Here is a 16,246-nt window from a genome sequence, read left to right as displayed (position 1 = left end):
GAGAAGGCCCTTTCCAAAGAATTGGAGGTTTGTTGGCTTCCATGGGGCCAGCTCCTCCAGGGACAGGTGTTGGACAGGTGAGCATGCACTGACCTCCCATCAACCTCCCCAAACCCAGATTCTTGCCCCATTACCATTGGCAGACATCAGGCAGAGCCAGAGGACGGGCAGCGAGCAGACACCTAGTGTTCCACCCGGGGTAGGCAGATGGAAAAGAGGAGCATCCTCTCCGAGGACAGAACCAGACACCCGTCGCCATGCTGGCTGCCCAAGCCTGTTAGAGCACCAGTCACACAGAGCTCACTCGCCAGGTGGGACTCAGAGCCCCAAAGCCTGTGGTCCCACACATGACAGCCCATTCTACAGAGCAGGAGCCTGAGGCCAAACACCTCCTCCCTTGGCTGGTGATTGCAAAGCAGGATCCAGGCCACACCTTGTCCTGGCCACATCCACACACAGTGGAAACCACAAAGTCTGACCTGGTGAGTGAGGCCCGGGGGTCTGTCTGCAAACAAAGTCCTGTTGTATCCTCATGGTTCTGGGGGACGAAAGTCCAATGTCAGGGCTGTACTCCTCTGAAATTCGTTGGGGGAATCTCTCCTTGTCAGCCCAGCTCCTGATGGTCCCCGAGCTTGTGCTGCACCTCTCGGACCTCTCTGGCTCATCCCTGTGGCCCCTTCCTATATCCTGTAAGGACAGTCGTGGGCTTCAGGGCCCTCTCCTCATCTGTGATCTCATCTCCACATCCTGACGTTAACTCCATCTTCAAAGACCTGTTTCCAAACCAGGCCACATTCAGAGGTTCCAGGTTGACACGAGTTCTTGGGGGGACCCTGTTCACATCTCATGATGTAAATGAGCATCCCATGGAACCCCAGAGGGATAGAGTGGGACCAGAAGCAGAAGGTTCCAGCATGGTGGATGGATATTCCCCCGTTTGGGGCTGACTTTCTCACAGTGTTCCTGTCCCAGGAGGGGTGCCCCAGGGCTGCTCTGGCTATGGGAAAGCAGTGGGTGGGTTGGGGCCTCGCCAGTCCCAAGGTTCTGGGATTTGCTGCTGCTGCCTCTACCGCCCGTCTCCAGATCGGGACATTGACAGGCTCCAGAGGCCCTGGAGAAGCCCTGATGAGCATCAGACCAGGCCTTTCCCCCATGTAGAGAGGCCAGGCAGGCCATGTTGAGGAGGCAGGCCCTGTGGGGAGCATTGGTCCTCCCAGTCAGCAGCCATGGGGCTGGCACGCTCCCTGGGCGCGAAGAAGGCCCACTCCTGTCCCCACGTGCTCGGAGCTGCTGGACACCCGTTGATGGTTCCTGGGGCTGTGTCTGGGTGACACAGGAATTTGGGCTGGCTTCCCTGAGACTGTCCTCTGGGGCCTTGGAGCATTCCCACCCCAAATACCCCAGTTCTCAAAGGGGTCCCAGTGGGCAGGAGGCAGGCCCTGCTGTGACATTGCAGTTTGCCAACAGGCCCAGCATCTGGTTGTGCACTGGCATTCCCTTTCCCGCGGCCCTTCTGGGAGAGTACTGTCAGTGGCTGCATTCTAGGGCTGGAAGAGGCAGACTTGAAGGTACGGGGCACTTGCCTGCAATGCAGGTGAGCAGAGGGTCGGAACCCACCCTGAGCTGACCTCCCTTCTCTTTGGACAGCAGGTTAGAGGTAGCTTTGAGGTCTGCAGAGAAGCCCCAGACAAGGGGTGATGGCACAGGGGACTCCGTTAAACTGTGGGGTTCTGGGGTGCTTATCCCCCACTCTTGAAGCCAGCAGGGGGACCTGAACTTCTCTCTGCCCATCACGATCATATTCTTGCCTGCTCTCGGAGTGACATAGAGCTACAGCGTAGCTTGGAGCACGGTGGCCTTCGGGGGGACTTGTCATTCATCTGTATCCGATGCACCCCAATGGTGGGAGCCGTGGCCTGTAGGCCAAGCATGTGTCATTACCCTCCAGAGCTGCAGAGCCCTGCCCTGTGTTGCTGCCATCCGGGTTAGCTGTCCTCTGCATCCCAGAGAGTGGAGCAGCACTGCTTGCCTCCATGTACCAGCGCACCCCCACCCCAGCCCTGACAATCCCAGGTGTCTCCAGGTATTGCCAAATGCCCCCTGGTTGCAGAGGACAGGTGGGTGATTGGGACTACACGTGGATTCTAGAACCTGCCCTCCCCCAGGAGGGCTCCACGTCTCCTCTGCGCCCCTACTCACCACCTCAGTGGCCCTGGGCACGGCGCAGCTGCTAACACCCATCATGAATCAGAGGTGTGGCTGCCTCACCCGCTTCTCGCTGGAGCCAGCCTGGAGATGGGTGGGCCCTCCTGCCAATTCTGCAAACCTCCTTAAAGCCCCCCCGTAGTTAGGGCTCCAGCCCCAGCAGGACACCAGGGCAGCGAGGGCAGGCGTGGCCCCTGTCTCTTAGCGGCCACCCAGACCCAGTGCCTGCTCCCTGGTGCCTTCGAGAAGGAGGGGCAGCATGCTTGGCTGGCATTTGGTCAGGAGCCTAGAGAAGCTATGGTCCTCCCTTCTGGGCCGGTGTCCAACACAGGCTAGTCTGAACAAACCCAGGAGCCCTGCAGGGGCGCATGTGTGCCTCCCCCTCTGGGCGGTTGACTTACAGATCCCTCCCTTGTCTCTAGGGTGCAGCATGCTGCGTTTATGGGAGATGATCGGGTGAGTGACAGCCCAGAGGAACTTGGCAGAGGGTTGATTGGCAGCCACATCCTTGGCAGAGCTTTGCGTGCTCCCTCACCCCATGCCAGGGGAGAAACTGGGTCTACTGATCACGCTCAGTGCTGCAGGGTCTGGGAGTGTGGTCCCTCTGTGCACCTGGCTGCCTGCTTTCCTCCAAAGGACTTGGGGCACCTCGCAGGCAGGTTATGGGCTCTCAGATGACCAGGGAAGGTCCCACAGATGGCCCAGCCACACTTGTCCTAGGAATAGAAGTCTCTATGGGCTGTTTGGGAGGGGACTGGCTGAGACCCCCAGGGACATCCTTCCATCTGTGTTTGGTCAGGGCAGCTAGTATTTTCTTGGAGTTTTAGATGCTGTAAAATCAGGCTGTAAATGTAGACAGTACTGTTGTACATCAGGAATTCCACCCCCAGCATGACCGTCTCTGGGAGACGACTGTGTATGTCCCAGCTCTGAGCTGGTAGCCACAGTGGAAGTAGCGCCTGAGGGAAACTGAGGCTGCACAGGCCTTCTCGAGGCTGAAAGCACCTGCTTCTTACACGCCTTGAATTTCATCCCTGCCCCAGCGCTGTACCCCTGGTAGCCAGGGACCCTCTGGGCACCCACGTTTTACATCTCCTGTACCAGGCTTTGGTGGAACCCCAAAGCCACAAAAGCAACAGCCATCCCTCTGCATGGAATGTCTCCGACCCACATGTGCACACACGTGAATATACGGTACACACATGTGCACACACAGTGTCACTACTTCAGGTGGGAGCCAGTTTTAACAGCTGCACCAAAATCTATATCTACATATGGGGAAAAAAACTTTACTTTGAATAACAGACAGGATACATAGAGGTGTACTTCAGTAGGAAATGGAGTAGATCAATGAGAAAGTATAGGCTCCAGACACCCGTGTAGTACGTGGAGGGGGCTTTTTCGTGGAAAGCCTCCCATGCTCCAGAAGTGGCTGCGGGACTCCCACCTGCAGTCCTCAGCAGGTCTGGGGGAGTGGGAGCCGTCTCAGCGGGTTCCTCCAGACTCTTAGGAGCAGCCGGGCCATTCTGGGAGGAGTGGGGTGGTGTAGACTCGGGCTCAAGCACGAGGTGAGTCTCCAGTCATGGTCCTGGATCCCATGCACGTGGGCGCTTGCCCAGCCCCAGGGCAGATAGCCTGAGCCTCCGTTTCTCTAGCTGTTGGATAGTAGACGTACGTGGACAAGGCCAGGGAAGTGGCAGTGCTCTGCAGGTGTGAGGGAGTGCACATTCCGGCCCGTTTCCATGGGGGAGCCACCAGGAGGGAGCCCAGAGGGGCTCTGGGTGCTGTTGGATGAAGGGTGTGTTGTCCTGAGCCAGCTCTCTGCACCGCCCCCGGCAACCCAGGCTGCTGACTACCCTGTGACCAGGCAGTCCCAGGACCTGGGCCTCCTAGACAGGTCCCATGCGCCTGGGTGAGGTGCCGGCCACCCCGGGGCCTGTGCATCTCATCATGAGACCGTGGCCTCAGGGCAGTGGGGGCTGGGCGCCTCTCAGGTCCCATGTCCATCTCCCAGCTCAGATTTGAGATCAAAGGCATAAGCTGACCTGTGGTGGCCGGGCAAACAAGCTCGGGGCGGGGGCGGGAATGCCACAGGAAGGCAGATCCAGAAACAAGAATTCTGGGGTCCGTCCTGCCCCTCCCCACTGCACTGTGTGCTGGAGACCTGAGCTGCTTTGCAAGTGCAGGCTTCTGCTGCACAAGATGACAGGGCTTTATGGGAAGCTCCCTTCCATGCTCCCCTCGGCAAACCTCCTCCCATATTGCCACCGGGTCCTGTTCTGGGTTAATAGGAGGCTGTCACCTTGTGGGAGAAGTGGGAGGTCTTGGGCTCCCCAGGGTCCTACAGACCCACCCACCATGGGTGACAATGACCCATGTGGGGCCCCCGAGCCCCAGCCCAGCCTGGGCCCATGGCTTCTCAGCTGGACGGGGACACAGACCTTCACATCCAGAGCCCTGAAGAATTTGTGGTGTGACCTTTTTGCAGTGCTCTAGTGATCCGCACCCAACCAAGCATGCAGCCCCTCCAGGTTTGTGTGTGCCTGGAAGGCTGGCCACTAGCAGGTGGGCTGAGGGGCTGGGCTGGCTGTGTCCCTGGGCACCCGCTATCTCAGGTACATGTCCCTGCTGCAGCCATCCCAAGCAGGGGAGCCAGGTGTTGAAAAGGTGTGGGGCTGGCCCCTCACTATGGAGCCAGGGCTTCTGGGCCTGAGCGTCCAGAGCCATCTTATGGACAGTGTTGCTGAGCCACAGAAAGAACCCCCGTAGCCAGAGTCCCTCCCAACACCCACATTTCCCATCGCGTGTGCCAGGTCGGGTGTGAACACACACCCATTTCCCAGGGACTTGTGACTGTGCCCTTATTTGGAGAAAGGGTCTTTGCAGATGTCTTTGTGGGAAGAATCAGGGTGGGCCCTAAATCCAGTGTCACGTGTTCTGATAGACACAAAGGGGAGACACAGCAGAGAGGCCACGAGAGGGCGGGGCAGAGATGGGGGCACCTGAGCCGCTCCTGGCTGAAACGGTCAGCAGTGTGCTGGGCGGAGCTGTGCAGGGCCCTGGTGCCGTCTGCCCAGGAGGAGGACTGAGGCTGCGATGCCCCCAGGGACAGCTGTCTGGGAGGTGCTTGCGCTGAATGTCCCTGCAGACACCACGCTTTCCAGAGGCACATCCCTGTGTCACCTCAGGCCACTGCAGTCTCTCAGGAGCAGCATATCCAGGGACAGATCTGAGTCGGTTTCAGGAAGTTCCTTGCTGACCCTTGCGGATGGGTCACACTCTGAGCTCTGTCACATAAACGGGGAGCCTGGGTTTGGGGTTAGCAGCCCAAGATTCTCCCAGCACTAAGGGGAAGCAAAGACTCGAGCCCGGGTGCCCCTGAGCTGGGACACATGTCACGGGTTCTGCGGGGAGTGTGACCAAGGCTGATCAGCCCCTGCTCCTGCCTGCATGAACCACAGGTGGACGCATACATGCCCCTGCACTAGCCCATCGGGGCATCCATCCCCCAGCTCTTGGGCGGTCGGCTAGCACTTGGAATGGCCGAAGGTCTGCGGAGCTGCCTCCCTGTGTCGGGTGAGCTAGGGGCCTCTTGGGGGTCATGTCCCCTGGGTCACAGCAGAATCCTGCTCACCTGCGTCTGCTTGCTCCTGACCCCGGGTAAGTCTGGGAATGCTGTGGCTAGCTGGCTCAGCAGGTGCATTCAATTTGTTGCCGTGGAAAGCCTTCACCCTGGCATTTTTGTTTGTGACTGTATTTTGCTCCAGGAACATTCCAGAATTTGTGGTGTGACCTTTTCGCAGTGCTCTCTAACCCGGCATTCCTTCCTGTCTGTTTGGCCTTTGCCAGGTGACGTGTCCAATCTGGATCCTAAGTTTTCGTTTGAGGGCACCAAGCTGGATGTGGGAAACATTGTGCTGGCGTTGTACAGTGGCCTCTTTGCTTATGGGGGATGGTAAGTTCTAGAATGTCTGGGTCTCTGGCCCTCGGGACACACATGGTGGGTGGGCCCTGAAGTATCCCAAAATCCGGTCTCTTGGCCATCTGTGGGCAGTTTCGGAGCGTGGTGGGAAAGCTTCTTGGAGTTGCTGCTAGCCACTTGCAACCCAGAAGAGCATGGAAGGCGTGCGGGGCAGCCCTGGGCACTGTTCGCAGCGCACCTGGGCCCCTGAGAAGCTGTCCCTATAGACAGACCTCTGCTGATGTGCATAAAGCATTTAGACGCGAAGTGCTGGGCTTGGAGGTTCTTGATGTCTCCTCCCCAGGAGCGAGGGGCCTGTCTGCAGCCCTTGCTATGATGCCTCCTGTCCCCTGTGTCCCCAGCTGCTCCCCGAGGGGCTTCTGGAGGTGGGTGTGGGGATCCCCATCCATGAGCCCAGAACAGCCAGGAGGAGCCCCCGTGGGATCTGTGTTCTTTCCCCCAGTGATGGTGGGAGGGACGTATAATTAAATTCTGCTTTCTCAATTCCAGGAATTACTTGAATTTTGTCACAGAGGAGATGATCAATCCCTACAGGTATGAGTACGAACAGAGACTTCTCTGAGGGAGGGAGGGAGCCTGGTTCGTTCTCCGGGCCACCCAGGGGCCCTGCCTCAGACGAGCGCAAGGCCTTCCTGAGGGCTCTGGGGTTAGGATCCATGCTAGGGCAGGGCGCTGGTTTCTGTCCCCACACTGGCCGCACAGTGGCCGCGTGACTTGGAACAAGGCTCCCCTGCAAGATCAGGGCACAAGGCTGGAGGGCTTGAGTTGCTGGCCCAGGGTCACCCAGCCACCCACCTGCCAGCTTCCAGCCACTCACCCAAGCTGGGAACAGTCTTGCCACTCACCACCTTCCCCACGCAGTGAGGCTCAGGACCCAGCCACCGTGTGTTAGAGGCATCTGGTCCAGCTGCATGCCGAGCTGCCTTCTGATAATGTGTCCCTCCTGTGCCTTCCAGAAACCTGCCCCTGGCCATCATCATCTCCCTCCCCATCGTCACCCTGGTGTACGTGCTGACGAACCTGGCCTACTTCACCACATTGTCCACAGAGCAGATGCTGACGTCAGAGGCTGTGGCTGTGGTAAGATGCCACCTGCCAGCCCAGCCAGGTCACTGAGAGGCCCACCTGCCCCCTCTGAGCCTTCGATGCTGATCAGACTCGGCCCCTCCCATCCAAGAACCACACCCTACTCAGAGGGGTCGAACTGTATTTTGCCAACCCCCAGAAAGAGTAGGGTGCTCGTTCCTCACCCTGGCTCATGTGAGACTCATGGGGTCTTTGAGAGTGTCGGTGCCCAGCCTCCCCAGGCCAGATTTAGGTCAGCATGTGCAGTGGTCCTGCCCTGAACACGGCTGGGCCTAGGGTGAGTCCAGGCAAGAGAGGTCTCCAGCCCTGAGCATGGGAGGGGCAGAGGGGTGGCCTTGCCCCATCCGCGGCCTGGGTGCATCCTGAGCCTCCTCTGCTGGACACTCTGGACACTGGCTTCAGCGGCGGGGCATAGGATACCTAGGCCCCATGGAGGCAGCTGGCTGGGTGCCTTGTCAGCCCTCAGACCAAGCCGGGTGGCCCCAGAGCTGGTGGACTCAGCTCTTGGAGCACCAGCCATTCCATCTTCTGGATAAACACCAAGCCCTGCTCTGGGAGGGCACCAGGAGCTCAGCCAGGGACAGCAGTGCGCCCCTTCCCCTCTGGAGCAGATGTGCTGATAGGGGGAGACCGTGGCCAGCCTGGCGTATAGCAGGGTGAGGAGCGCCCAAGAGGGTGGACAGGGAGTGAGGCGCAGGGCCCTGTGCTAATACACAAAGTCCCGTCTCTGGGGCTGCCCCCTAAAGTCCAGACCCCCAGGGGTCACTCCATGTGTAGAAGTCTCAGGATGAGCATGTAGGAAGCCATGCAGATGGAAATGTGCCAGGGCTAGGCTATGAGGACACCTGTCGTCCAGGTGAAGGTGGAGCCCTGTGCTGGGGAGCCCCAGGGCCACGGGACTCATGCTCAGTGTTTGCCTAGGACTTCGGGACCTATCACCTGGGAGTCATGTCCTGGATCATCCCTGTCTTCGTGGGCCTGTCCTGCTTCGGCTCCGTCAACGGGTCCCTCTTCACGTCCTCTAGGTGAGCTGTCACCCAGGCTCTGGGAGGTGGGAGGCTCCGCTGTCGCAGTGGGTAGCCAGTGCACACTCACTGCCTTCTCATGTGTGCTCTGGATTTTGTTTTGTCATGTTTGAGTACTACAGAAATAAGGGAACCATGAACTCTACTCTGACCCCCGGACCCTGCCCAGAGGTGACACAGCTGTGTCCTTCTGGACTCTTTCATGGGTTCATTTCAAAACCCTGCCCAGGGGGATTGGAGGTAAGGAAGGCTGAGTCTCCCCCCTCGCCAGCCGAGCCCATCAGGGATGCCAGGAAGCCCCCGGAGGGAGCCCAGCCCTTGGGCCTGGGCCCTCTCCACTCCCTGCCCTGCCTGGGGTGCATGGTGACAAGGCTGAATGCCCACTTCTGTTCACAGGCTGTTCTTCGTGGGGTCCAGGGAGGGCCACCTGCCCTCCATCCTCTCCATGATCCACCCACAGCTGCTGACACCCATGCCTTCCCTTGTGTTTACGGTAAGCGAGCAGTACTGTCCGGCATCCTGTCCTCTGTCCCTGGGGGAATGGCAAGCAGGTTGAAACGGGAGACGAGCATGTCCCTCAGGACCTGTCTGAGGGGCTCCCCTGCAGGACACCGAGGGAGGGAGGCTGCACGTTCTCCCCATGAAGCCTGTCCCCTACTGTCCACCTGAGGCCAGCACAGATACACAGATAATTAGTGTGAGCATTTCCTCACCTTGTGCTTCATGGATTTTTTTTTTCTTTTTAATTCCAAAAACTACACGCAGTGGTTGTAAAACAAAAGACCTCTAAACAGTCTGGAAGTGTGTGAAGCAAAAGCTGTCTGAAGAGACATATCAGAGCTTTGTGGGCATGTTCATGGTGTGCACAGCACACCCAGCCTCCACTTTTGTGTGAGATCACGTTACAACGTGCCTTCCTTTGGCCCGTCTTCGTCTGTCTGTGTGGGTATACGCAGCGTTAGGAGCTCTCTGCCGCTGCAGCACAGCACCCCACACACAGGGGAAAGGGGAATCACATGTTATCTGATTCTGGGAGTCCTGCCCTGGTGCAGGGTTCCCCATGAGGTGGAGATCCAGATGGCAGTCAAGATGCTGTCCCAACTGGAGGCTCGATTGTGGCTGGAGGTGCCTCTTCCCAGATGGCTCCCCACACAGCCGCAGGCAGGAGGCCACAGTTCCTCTGCTGCAGGATGTGGCTCCATGGGTACTGTGTAAGCGTCCTCACGACATGGTGCTAGGCGCCCCAGAGCGTGCCAGCTGATGGTGGCAAAAGGAGAAAGCCACCACACTTTCTGTGACCTGGCGTCAGAAGTCACGCTCCATCACTACTGTGTTTTTCTGTGTTAGGAGCGCAAGTCCACAGGTACAGCCCAACTCAGGGACGGAGAGGGCTTTGGCCCACCTCTTGAAGAGAGAAGGATCCAGTGATTTTTGGTTGAGCTTTAAGGTGCTGCAGAGTTCGATCTTAGTTTTGAAACCGCTGCATGGCGTGCAGTGCCTGAATGTGCCACAGCTCGTGGTGTCACAGTAACGCTGCAGCCAGCGTACGGTTGGGTGTTCCCTTTCTGCACCGTCCAGGAACCGACTGAATCCTGTTTGCGGGGCTGTGCTCTCTGAGAGCCCAAGTGTTGCTCAGACCAGGCCTCCCCTTCAGAACAAGAGTGAGCAAGCGTGGTTTCCCTGCCTCAAGGCTGCCCTGCTCCTGGGCCCCACCTAGGCCTCACCTGGCCCCTCTCTCATCTTGCAGTGCATCATGACCCTGCTTTACGCCTTCTCCAGAGACATCTTCTCCGTCATCAACTTCTTCAGCTTCTTCAACTGGCTCTGTGTGGCCCTGGCCATCGCCGGGATGCTGTGGCTTCGCTACAAGAAGCCTGAGCTAGAGCGGCCCATCAAGGTGAGGGGTGGGCTGATCCGGCGCAGCACGGGCTACGGCACACCGAGGGCCGGTCAAGGGTTCGGCAGAGTTGTGCACCCCAGAAACAGAGTCTGAGTGTCCACCAGAGTCCTGGGTTGGCACTGTCCTCCTCTGAGCCCGCATCTTCCCGGTGCAAACCAGCGGTCAGGGTACTTTCTCCAGAATGTCCTGGTAAGGATCCAGCAAGATACACATGAACACACTTGTGTTCGAACTAGACAGAGGGATACCTAGTTCACCTGATGGCTATTATCAAGAACTTCTTAAAGTGCTGGGGGTCATCAAAGAACAAATTAGATCCCTATGTCCGCCCCTAGCTCCATCGGAGAGACATGAGTAAGAAAGTGCCAGGTGGATGCGTGATGAGCACCGTAGGGCGGGGGGGGGGGCGGGGAGGGCAGGCGCCAGGGCAAGAGGGAGAACAGGTGGGCGGAGGTGGAGCTGGCCTCAGTGCCCACCCTGGCCTCGGCCAGCCCAGAAGAAAGAAGGGTGCTGGCCCTGGTCAGCTCCATACTGGGGCCCAGCTCCCTAGGCCCTAGGGTGACCTTGTTTCTCTGAGAAGGGGCATTGGTGAAGCCTGCACTCCTGCTGAGAGGTCAGCTACAGCCCCACGTGCACACCATGGCCAGCAAGTGGCCACTGGTCAACAGCCCCTGTCCCTTGTCCAGTTCTGGTGCATGGCTCCTCGCAGTTGGCACCTGTCCACAAGCCTCCTCCCTGGCTCTCCCCCCAGCTGTCTCAACAGAGACCAGTGGGGTCCAGCAGGGGTTCTTCTGGGGAGACCGAGGCAGCCTCGGCCTGGGTCATTGTGGCCTTTGCTTGTGGTGGGCTCTATCTCTCTCTCGGCCTGGACACAAGCTGGGCACTGTCCCCTTGTTAGCAAGGGCTGTGGTGGGTGTTGTCCCATTAGGGCCAGGTGGGGCATGCCCTGTGGGCTGACCTCGGGGAACCCTTGCTCATCCTTCATCCCCTGGGCTTTCTGCCGGTGTGTAGACACCAGCGTGTAGACAGACTGATTGCATGTGGAGATGAGCCTGCCCGGCAGAAGGCATGAGGAAGCAGACGCCGCTCCTCTGCCTTGAACTCTGTGGGTGGGCCGTGTGCCTGTGGTGTGCAGACTGCAGCCCCGCCTGTCGACACAAGGGCTCTGAGGAGGCGGGTGCTGCTGTGTTATTAGCGGGGGCCCACGGTCTTCCCAGCAGTGCCGGGCCCCTCCTTTGGGTGACCGTGGGTTGGGTGCTGGGCAAACGTCTCCACCCTGGGATGGAACCAGGGAGGCTGACCTTCCCTGACCTTGGGAAGCCTCAGGGACTGAGCTGGGTGTTTCCCTCATGCATCAGCACCCTCTGTGTTTTGAGTGGTTACTGCCCGGCTCCAAGTGCTCAGGGCACATGCTGGGAGAACAGGGTGAGGTCCACTCGGAAAACCAGGCAGGCTGGAGCCAGCAAAGGCTGGAACAGGCCCTGGAGGTCAGAGCCCTTCCTAGGTCGGCCAGGAAGTTAGGAGTGGCTCAGAGCAGGGGGCACACCCTGTATCCCGGGTGTCCCAAGGGAGAAGATGCTTCCGGTGAGGGCACAGGAGATGCAGAGCTTTCAGCAGGGTGGACAGGACTTGTGACCACAGACAGTGGGAGGTGTGGGCAGGGGGTGCCGGGCTGCCTGGCATCAGCTCCAACCTCCCCCCCCATCCCCAGGTGAACCTGGCCCTCCCAGTATTTTTCATCCTGGCCTGCCTGTTCCTCATCGCCGTCTCCTTCTGGAAGACCCCCGTGGAGTGTGGCATTGGCTTCACCATAATCCTCAGTGGCCTGCCGGTCTACTTCTTGGGGGTCTGGTGGAAAAACAAGCCCAAGTGGCTCCTCCAGGGCATCTGTGAGTACCTGCTGGGGCCTCCCTCCGTTCCTGCTCTGGGACCCTCTATACCGTGCCCCAGAGCAGGGCTCTCTGCAGCTCTGATCTATCCCCTCCATTGAGGAGCAGCGCAGGTCCCAGGGTCAGCCAGGGTCGCCGAGAGGTGGCTGAGGCCCTGGCTGAGGGGCCGGCAGTGAGGCTGAGCCTTTGGAATTGGGCAACAGGCGTTGACTGTGCTGACTGAGGTTTAGGGCGCTGTGGTGTGTTTGGCAGTGACGTCTGGCCCGCGTATTTCAGGGATAAGACGCTCAGCTTGGCACCAGCTAATCTCAAAACAAGGGATTCCAGAGAACCAGGCTGCTCTTGCCAAGTAATGAAACCCCACCGTCTGTCGCCAGCTTAAACACAGCCGGCTGACCTAGAAAGGCAGAGAAGGACAGTGAAGGATCCTGGTAGTGCAGTCCTGGGCTCCGTTGACAAGTCCCATTTAAGACCCTTTCCTGCAATCATGTCTGAAGTGAAAGGCTCCTAGGCAAGCCCGGGGTCTGTGGGCTGCGCCCCAGTCAGTGCACACCAGGTGGCCATCCTGCATTCTCATGGGCACCTGCCTGTCGGTCATCTTAGAGTACGCCACAGCAAGGAACCCCCTCCCTCCTGAAATCGCCCACAGTGAGCACTTGCAGTCTGTGCACGACAGGCGTCTGTTGGGCCCTGGGACTCGCGCACCTGCTCTAGCCCCTCTGCAGGACCATGGGCGAGCAGTGGTCATCCTGAGGAGGGCCTGCCAGCTGCCCGACCTGGTGTCTGCCCAGACCCTTAGAAGGGCCCTGGGCTCTGAAACAGCTTGGGGATAGGCCCGAGCCTGCCTGTTGCTAGGTTCCTCGGCCACACCAGCTGGGTGACTTACACAGTCGGGGCAGATGTGCAGGCTGGCACCCAGTGGCAGGGAGGCCCACGGGCCCTGGGCACATGTGAGCTTCAGTAGCTTTCACATAGAGCCCTGGGTTTCTGGCCACACCTGCAGCCCTGGACGATGTGGCCATGGGGATGGGGTGAGCTACAGCCCACATCCCCCACTGGTACCCCTGACCTAACTCGCTGTCCCCCCACAGTTTCCACGACGGTCCTGTGCCAGAAGCTCATGCAGGTGGTGCCTCAGGAGACGTAAGCAAGAAGGGCTAGGAAGCTGCCGGAAAGAGAACGCGCAAAGATCCTGTTAAAACATCTCATACCCCCTTGAAAAGCGACTCTGGTCCTGTCATCCAGGCAGCTCAGCTGAGCGCCCCTCATTGTCCCTCCACCAGGTCAGGGGGCTGGGGCCACAGTGAACACTGGTACGAGTTCAGTCCTAGAAAGCTAACTTCCATCCTTACCTCCATGACCATAAGAAGAGGCCAGGCCCCTGACCCTCCACAGACTGACTGTTTGCCATGTTGGGCCCTCTTCCTTCCCACCTTTATTTGTATTATTTTTTTAACTTAAATTTTGGGTCAAGTTGATGCTACCAAGAGATTATTTTCTAAAGAAATGAGAAGGAGTAGAGGGAGTTTTGTCCCCCCGCACCCCCTGCAGTGTGTGATATGTGTCAAGGGACCAGGTGCTGGTGCAGAGCACCGTGCCCGGCCCAGCACGTCACCCAGGGAGTGAGGGCTTCTGAGCACCAAACACTCCGGTCCCACGAGCAGAGCAACCAGGACTCCGGCCTCGCTGTGCGGACCTCAGAGATGCACTGACAAGACAGCAGCCCAGACCAAGCGCTTGGCTTTCTTTTGTTGTTGTAGACGTAGTGACTTTAGTGAAACTAGTCTCGGGACTTAGATCTCTTTGCCTTAAAGACCCAGGGGTAGACCCCTCCCCGACCCCCAGAAGAGAGAAGAGAAAGTCACCAGAACAGCTGCCTTCAGAGAGTGACACTGGCCCCCAGCTCAGCAGACGGAGGCTTTCTGCGCCTGGTGTCTACGCAGGTGTGGGCCCTGAGCAGAGGTCACGGGCAGCTGGATCGTCCTGAGCTCCCACCCGTGTGTGCCACCGGACCAAAGAGCAGAACCAGCTCCCAGGGTCACCCTGGGTCACCCAGGACACACCAGGCTTCTGACCTCATGCATCCCACACTGGATGCCATTGTGTGCAAGGGCACAACTGCAGGAAGACTCGGGCAACCCCTGTGCCCACTGGGTGTGGGCCTTGGGTAGCACTGCTTCTGGACTGTTCTCCATCCGGTATTTGGACTGACCTATGGTTCTTCCAGGCAGAGACTCAACACTCAAAATCTTCTATGACAAACCAGATAAGAAAGGCAGCCACCATGACCCCTAATGGGCTTCCCTGGCCTTGCCAGCTGGCCGGCAGCCCAACAAACCACCAGGAACTGGTTCCGGCTCCTGGTGGGGGTGCTGCCCTCACTGCACGGCCCTTGCAGGCCTGACTCCATTGCTGGGAAGCTGGGGCCACTCTAACTATACCTGCTTCGGAGGCTGTTGTGACTCCTCAGGCTTGTCTTTGTCGTTCCCATTCCTTCCGGGGGTGGGCAGCTGAGGTCAGTGTACCCTGCCAGGCCCCGATCTTTGGTGCTGGGTGGCTCTGTCCTGTCCTCTGACCGCTGAGCTGAGCCCTTGGACATCAGGCTACCACCAGAGAGGCTGCTGTCCCCAGGGCCACGTGAGTGTTGGCATGGCCTGTGGCCCTCCTTCTGGGCTCCAGGACCCCCATGTGACCTGCCGGGCCCAAAGAAACCTGAAAGCAGCTCAGGAGGCTGAGAAGCTGGCCAGCTGTCCCTCCTGCTTTGTGCCAGAGCACAGGGCTGGCTCTAGGAAGATGCAGGAGCCCCATGGCCTTGGCCGGACCATGGCAGCCTTCCTGCGGCAGCCCGCCCCAGCCTCCTGTAGGCGGGTGTGGGGAAGTGGGGCATCATCAGTCTTGCAGGGATGGGCGGGGGTCCCTTCTCACCAGGTGGGGGCACTGAGGGCCCACGGGCAGTTCTGCAGCATGCTGTGAAGGCGGGTTGGCGGTCCAGGCTGCAGTTCCTGGAGCCGCTGCCCCCCACCCAGCCCAGGGCCCCTTGGAAGGCGCCGTGCAGACACGGGGCGACACTTCCATGGTGGCAATCTGGGCAAGGTGGAGACTCCACTCCTCTGACCGCTCTCTACTGACAGAGGGTCCCGAGTACTCAACGTTTGTCGGGCATAGTTTTTTTTTTTAAAGCAAACCATCATAACCAGCAAGCGTTTGTTAGTGGTTCTGCTGTCTCATCCTGACCTGATATGTCACTGACTTAAGGCTTCTGTTGGCACCGTGTATATTTATTTGCAGAATTGGCGTCCATCCTTGCTGCTACACAGTGTCCCGTGGTCCTGGCGTCCCCATGCGTCCCTGTGCTTCCTGGCTATAGCGGCATGGCCAGGACACCTGCTGCATAAAGGCGTGTGTGGCATAACGTCTCTCTTTTCCCATCCGTGGCTAACTTGTTGCACTTAGCTGGTGCAGGGTGGGGAGTTCAGGGGTTTTTTTTGTGTGTGTAGAGTTTTTCGTTTGTTTTTCAAGAAAAACAGAATTTTAAGTCCTGCTGGTGGTCTTTTGTGTCCTTTTTTAAGCGTCGAATTCCAGGTGCAGGAATGATCTGGATATTCTCCCCACAGAAGCATTGATGTGCACCTTTTGGCTCACCTGTTCCCTCACTGACGTGGCCTTGGGGTGGGCAGCATGGGAGGCCCAACACGGTGGCCCATGGCCACAGCCCCTGCCTGGGGATGGGTGGTGATGACCATGAGGAAGCAGGGGCTGAGCCAGAGTTGGGATCTGCCTCTTGCAAGGACGTTGAAGTCGAGATGGAGGAGGAGGAGCGTGTGGCCTTGGGTCTGTGGGCAGCTCACTGTGGCTGCTGCTGGGGACCAGCCCTGGGAGGGCAGGGAAGGCACGTGCCAGCTTGGGGTTGGCAGGGACGGCCAAGCCCCTTCCCTCACTTCCACAACATCCGTGAGCGTCTCCCGGCCCCGGAGTGGAGCAGGGCTGAGGGCCACGCAAGCCTTATGCAGACCAACAGACGACACTCCCTTAACTCTGGCACAGTCTGTCCTGAGCTGGAACAGGGCCTTGAGGACAGGCGGGATGGGTCTGTGGGGGAAGGCATTGTGGGGTGGCCACAGCCTGAACCTTGGCGAGGGTAGGACCATCTGCTCCATGC

At 58.9% G+C, this 16,246-nt stretch overlaps 1 protein-coding gene across 1 annotated transcript in view; it reads left to right on the top strand.

The window, feature by feature from the left end:
- The window catches only part of SLC7A5 (solute carrier family 7 member 5), a 32,617-nt gene extending 16,990 nt beyond the window's left edge, over positions 1–15,627 (top strand). The window contains exons 3-10 of the mRNA XM_055305031.1: positions 6,055–6,160; positions 6,677–6,721; positions 7,144–7,267; positions 8,195–8,298; positions 8,695–8,791; positions 10,046–10,195; positions 11,910–12,087; positions 13,179–15,627. Coding sequence (XP_055161006.1) covers positions 6,055–6,160; positions 6,677–6,721; positions 7,144–7,267; positions 8,195–8,298; positions 8,695–8,791; positions 10,046–10,195; positions 11,910–12,087; positions 13,179–13,234 — 860 coding nt within the window. The 3' untranslated portion in view covers positions 13,235–15,627. The remainder of the gene's footprint in view (positions 1–6,054; positions 6,161–6,676; positions 6,722–7,143; positions 7,268–8,194; positions 8,299–8,694; positions 8,792–10,045; positions 10,196–11,909; positions 12,088–13,178) is intronic.
- Positions 15,628–16,246: the final 619 nt, after the last annotated feature.

This window comes from Nyctereutes procyonoides, unplaced genomic scaffold (assembly GCF_905146905.1).
Source record: "Nyctereutes procyonoides isolate TBG_1078 unplaced genomic scaffold, NYPRO_anot_genome, whole genome shotgun sequence".
NCBI lineage: Eukaryota > Metazoa > Chordata > Mammalia > Carnivora > Canidae > Nyctereutes > Nyctereutes procyonoides.
The sequence above is the reverse complement of the archived record's forward strand: the minus strand, read 5'-3'. Positions and strand labels throughout refer to the sequence as shown.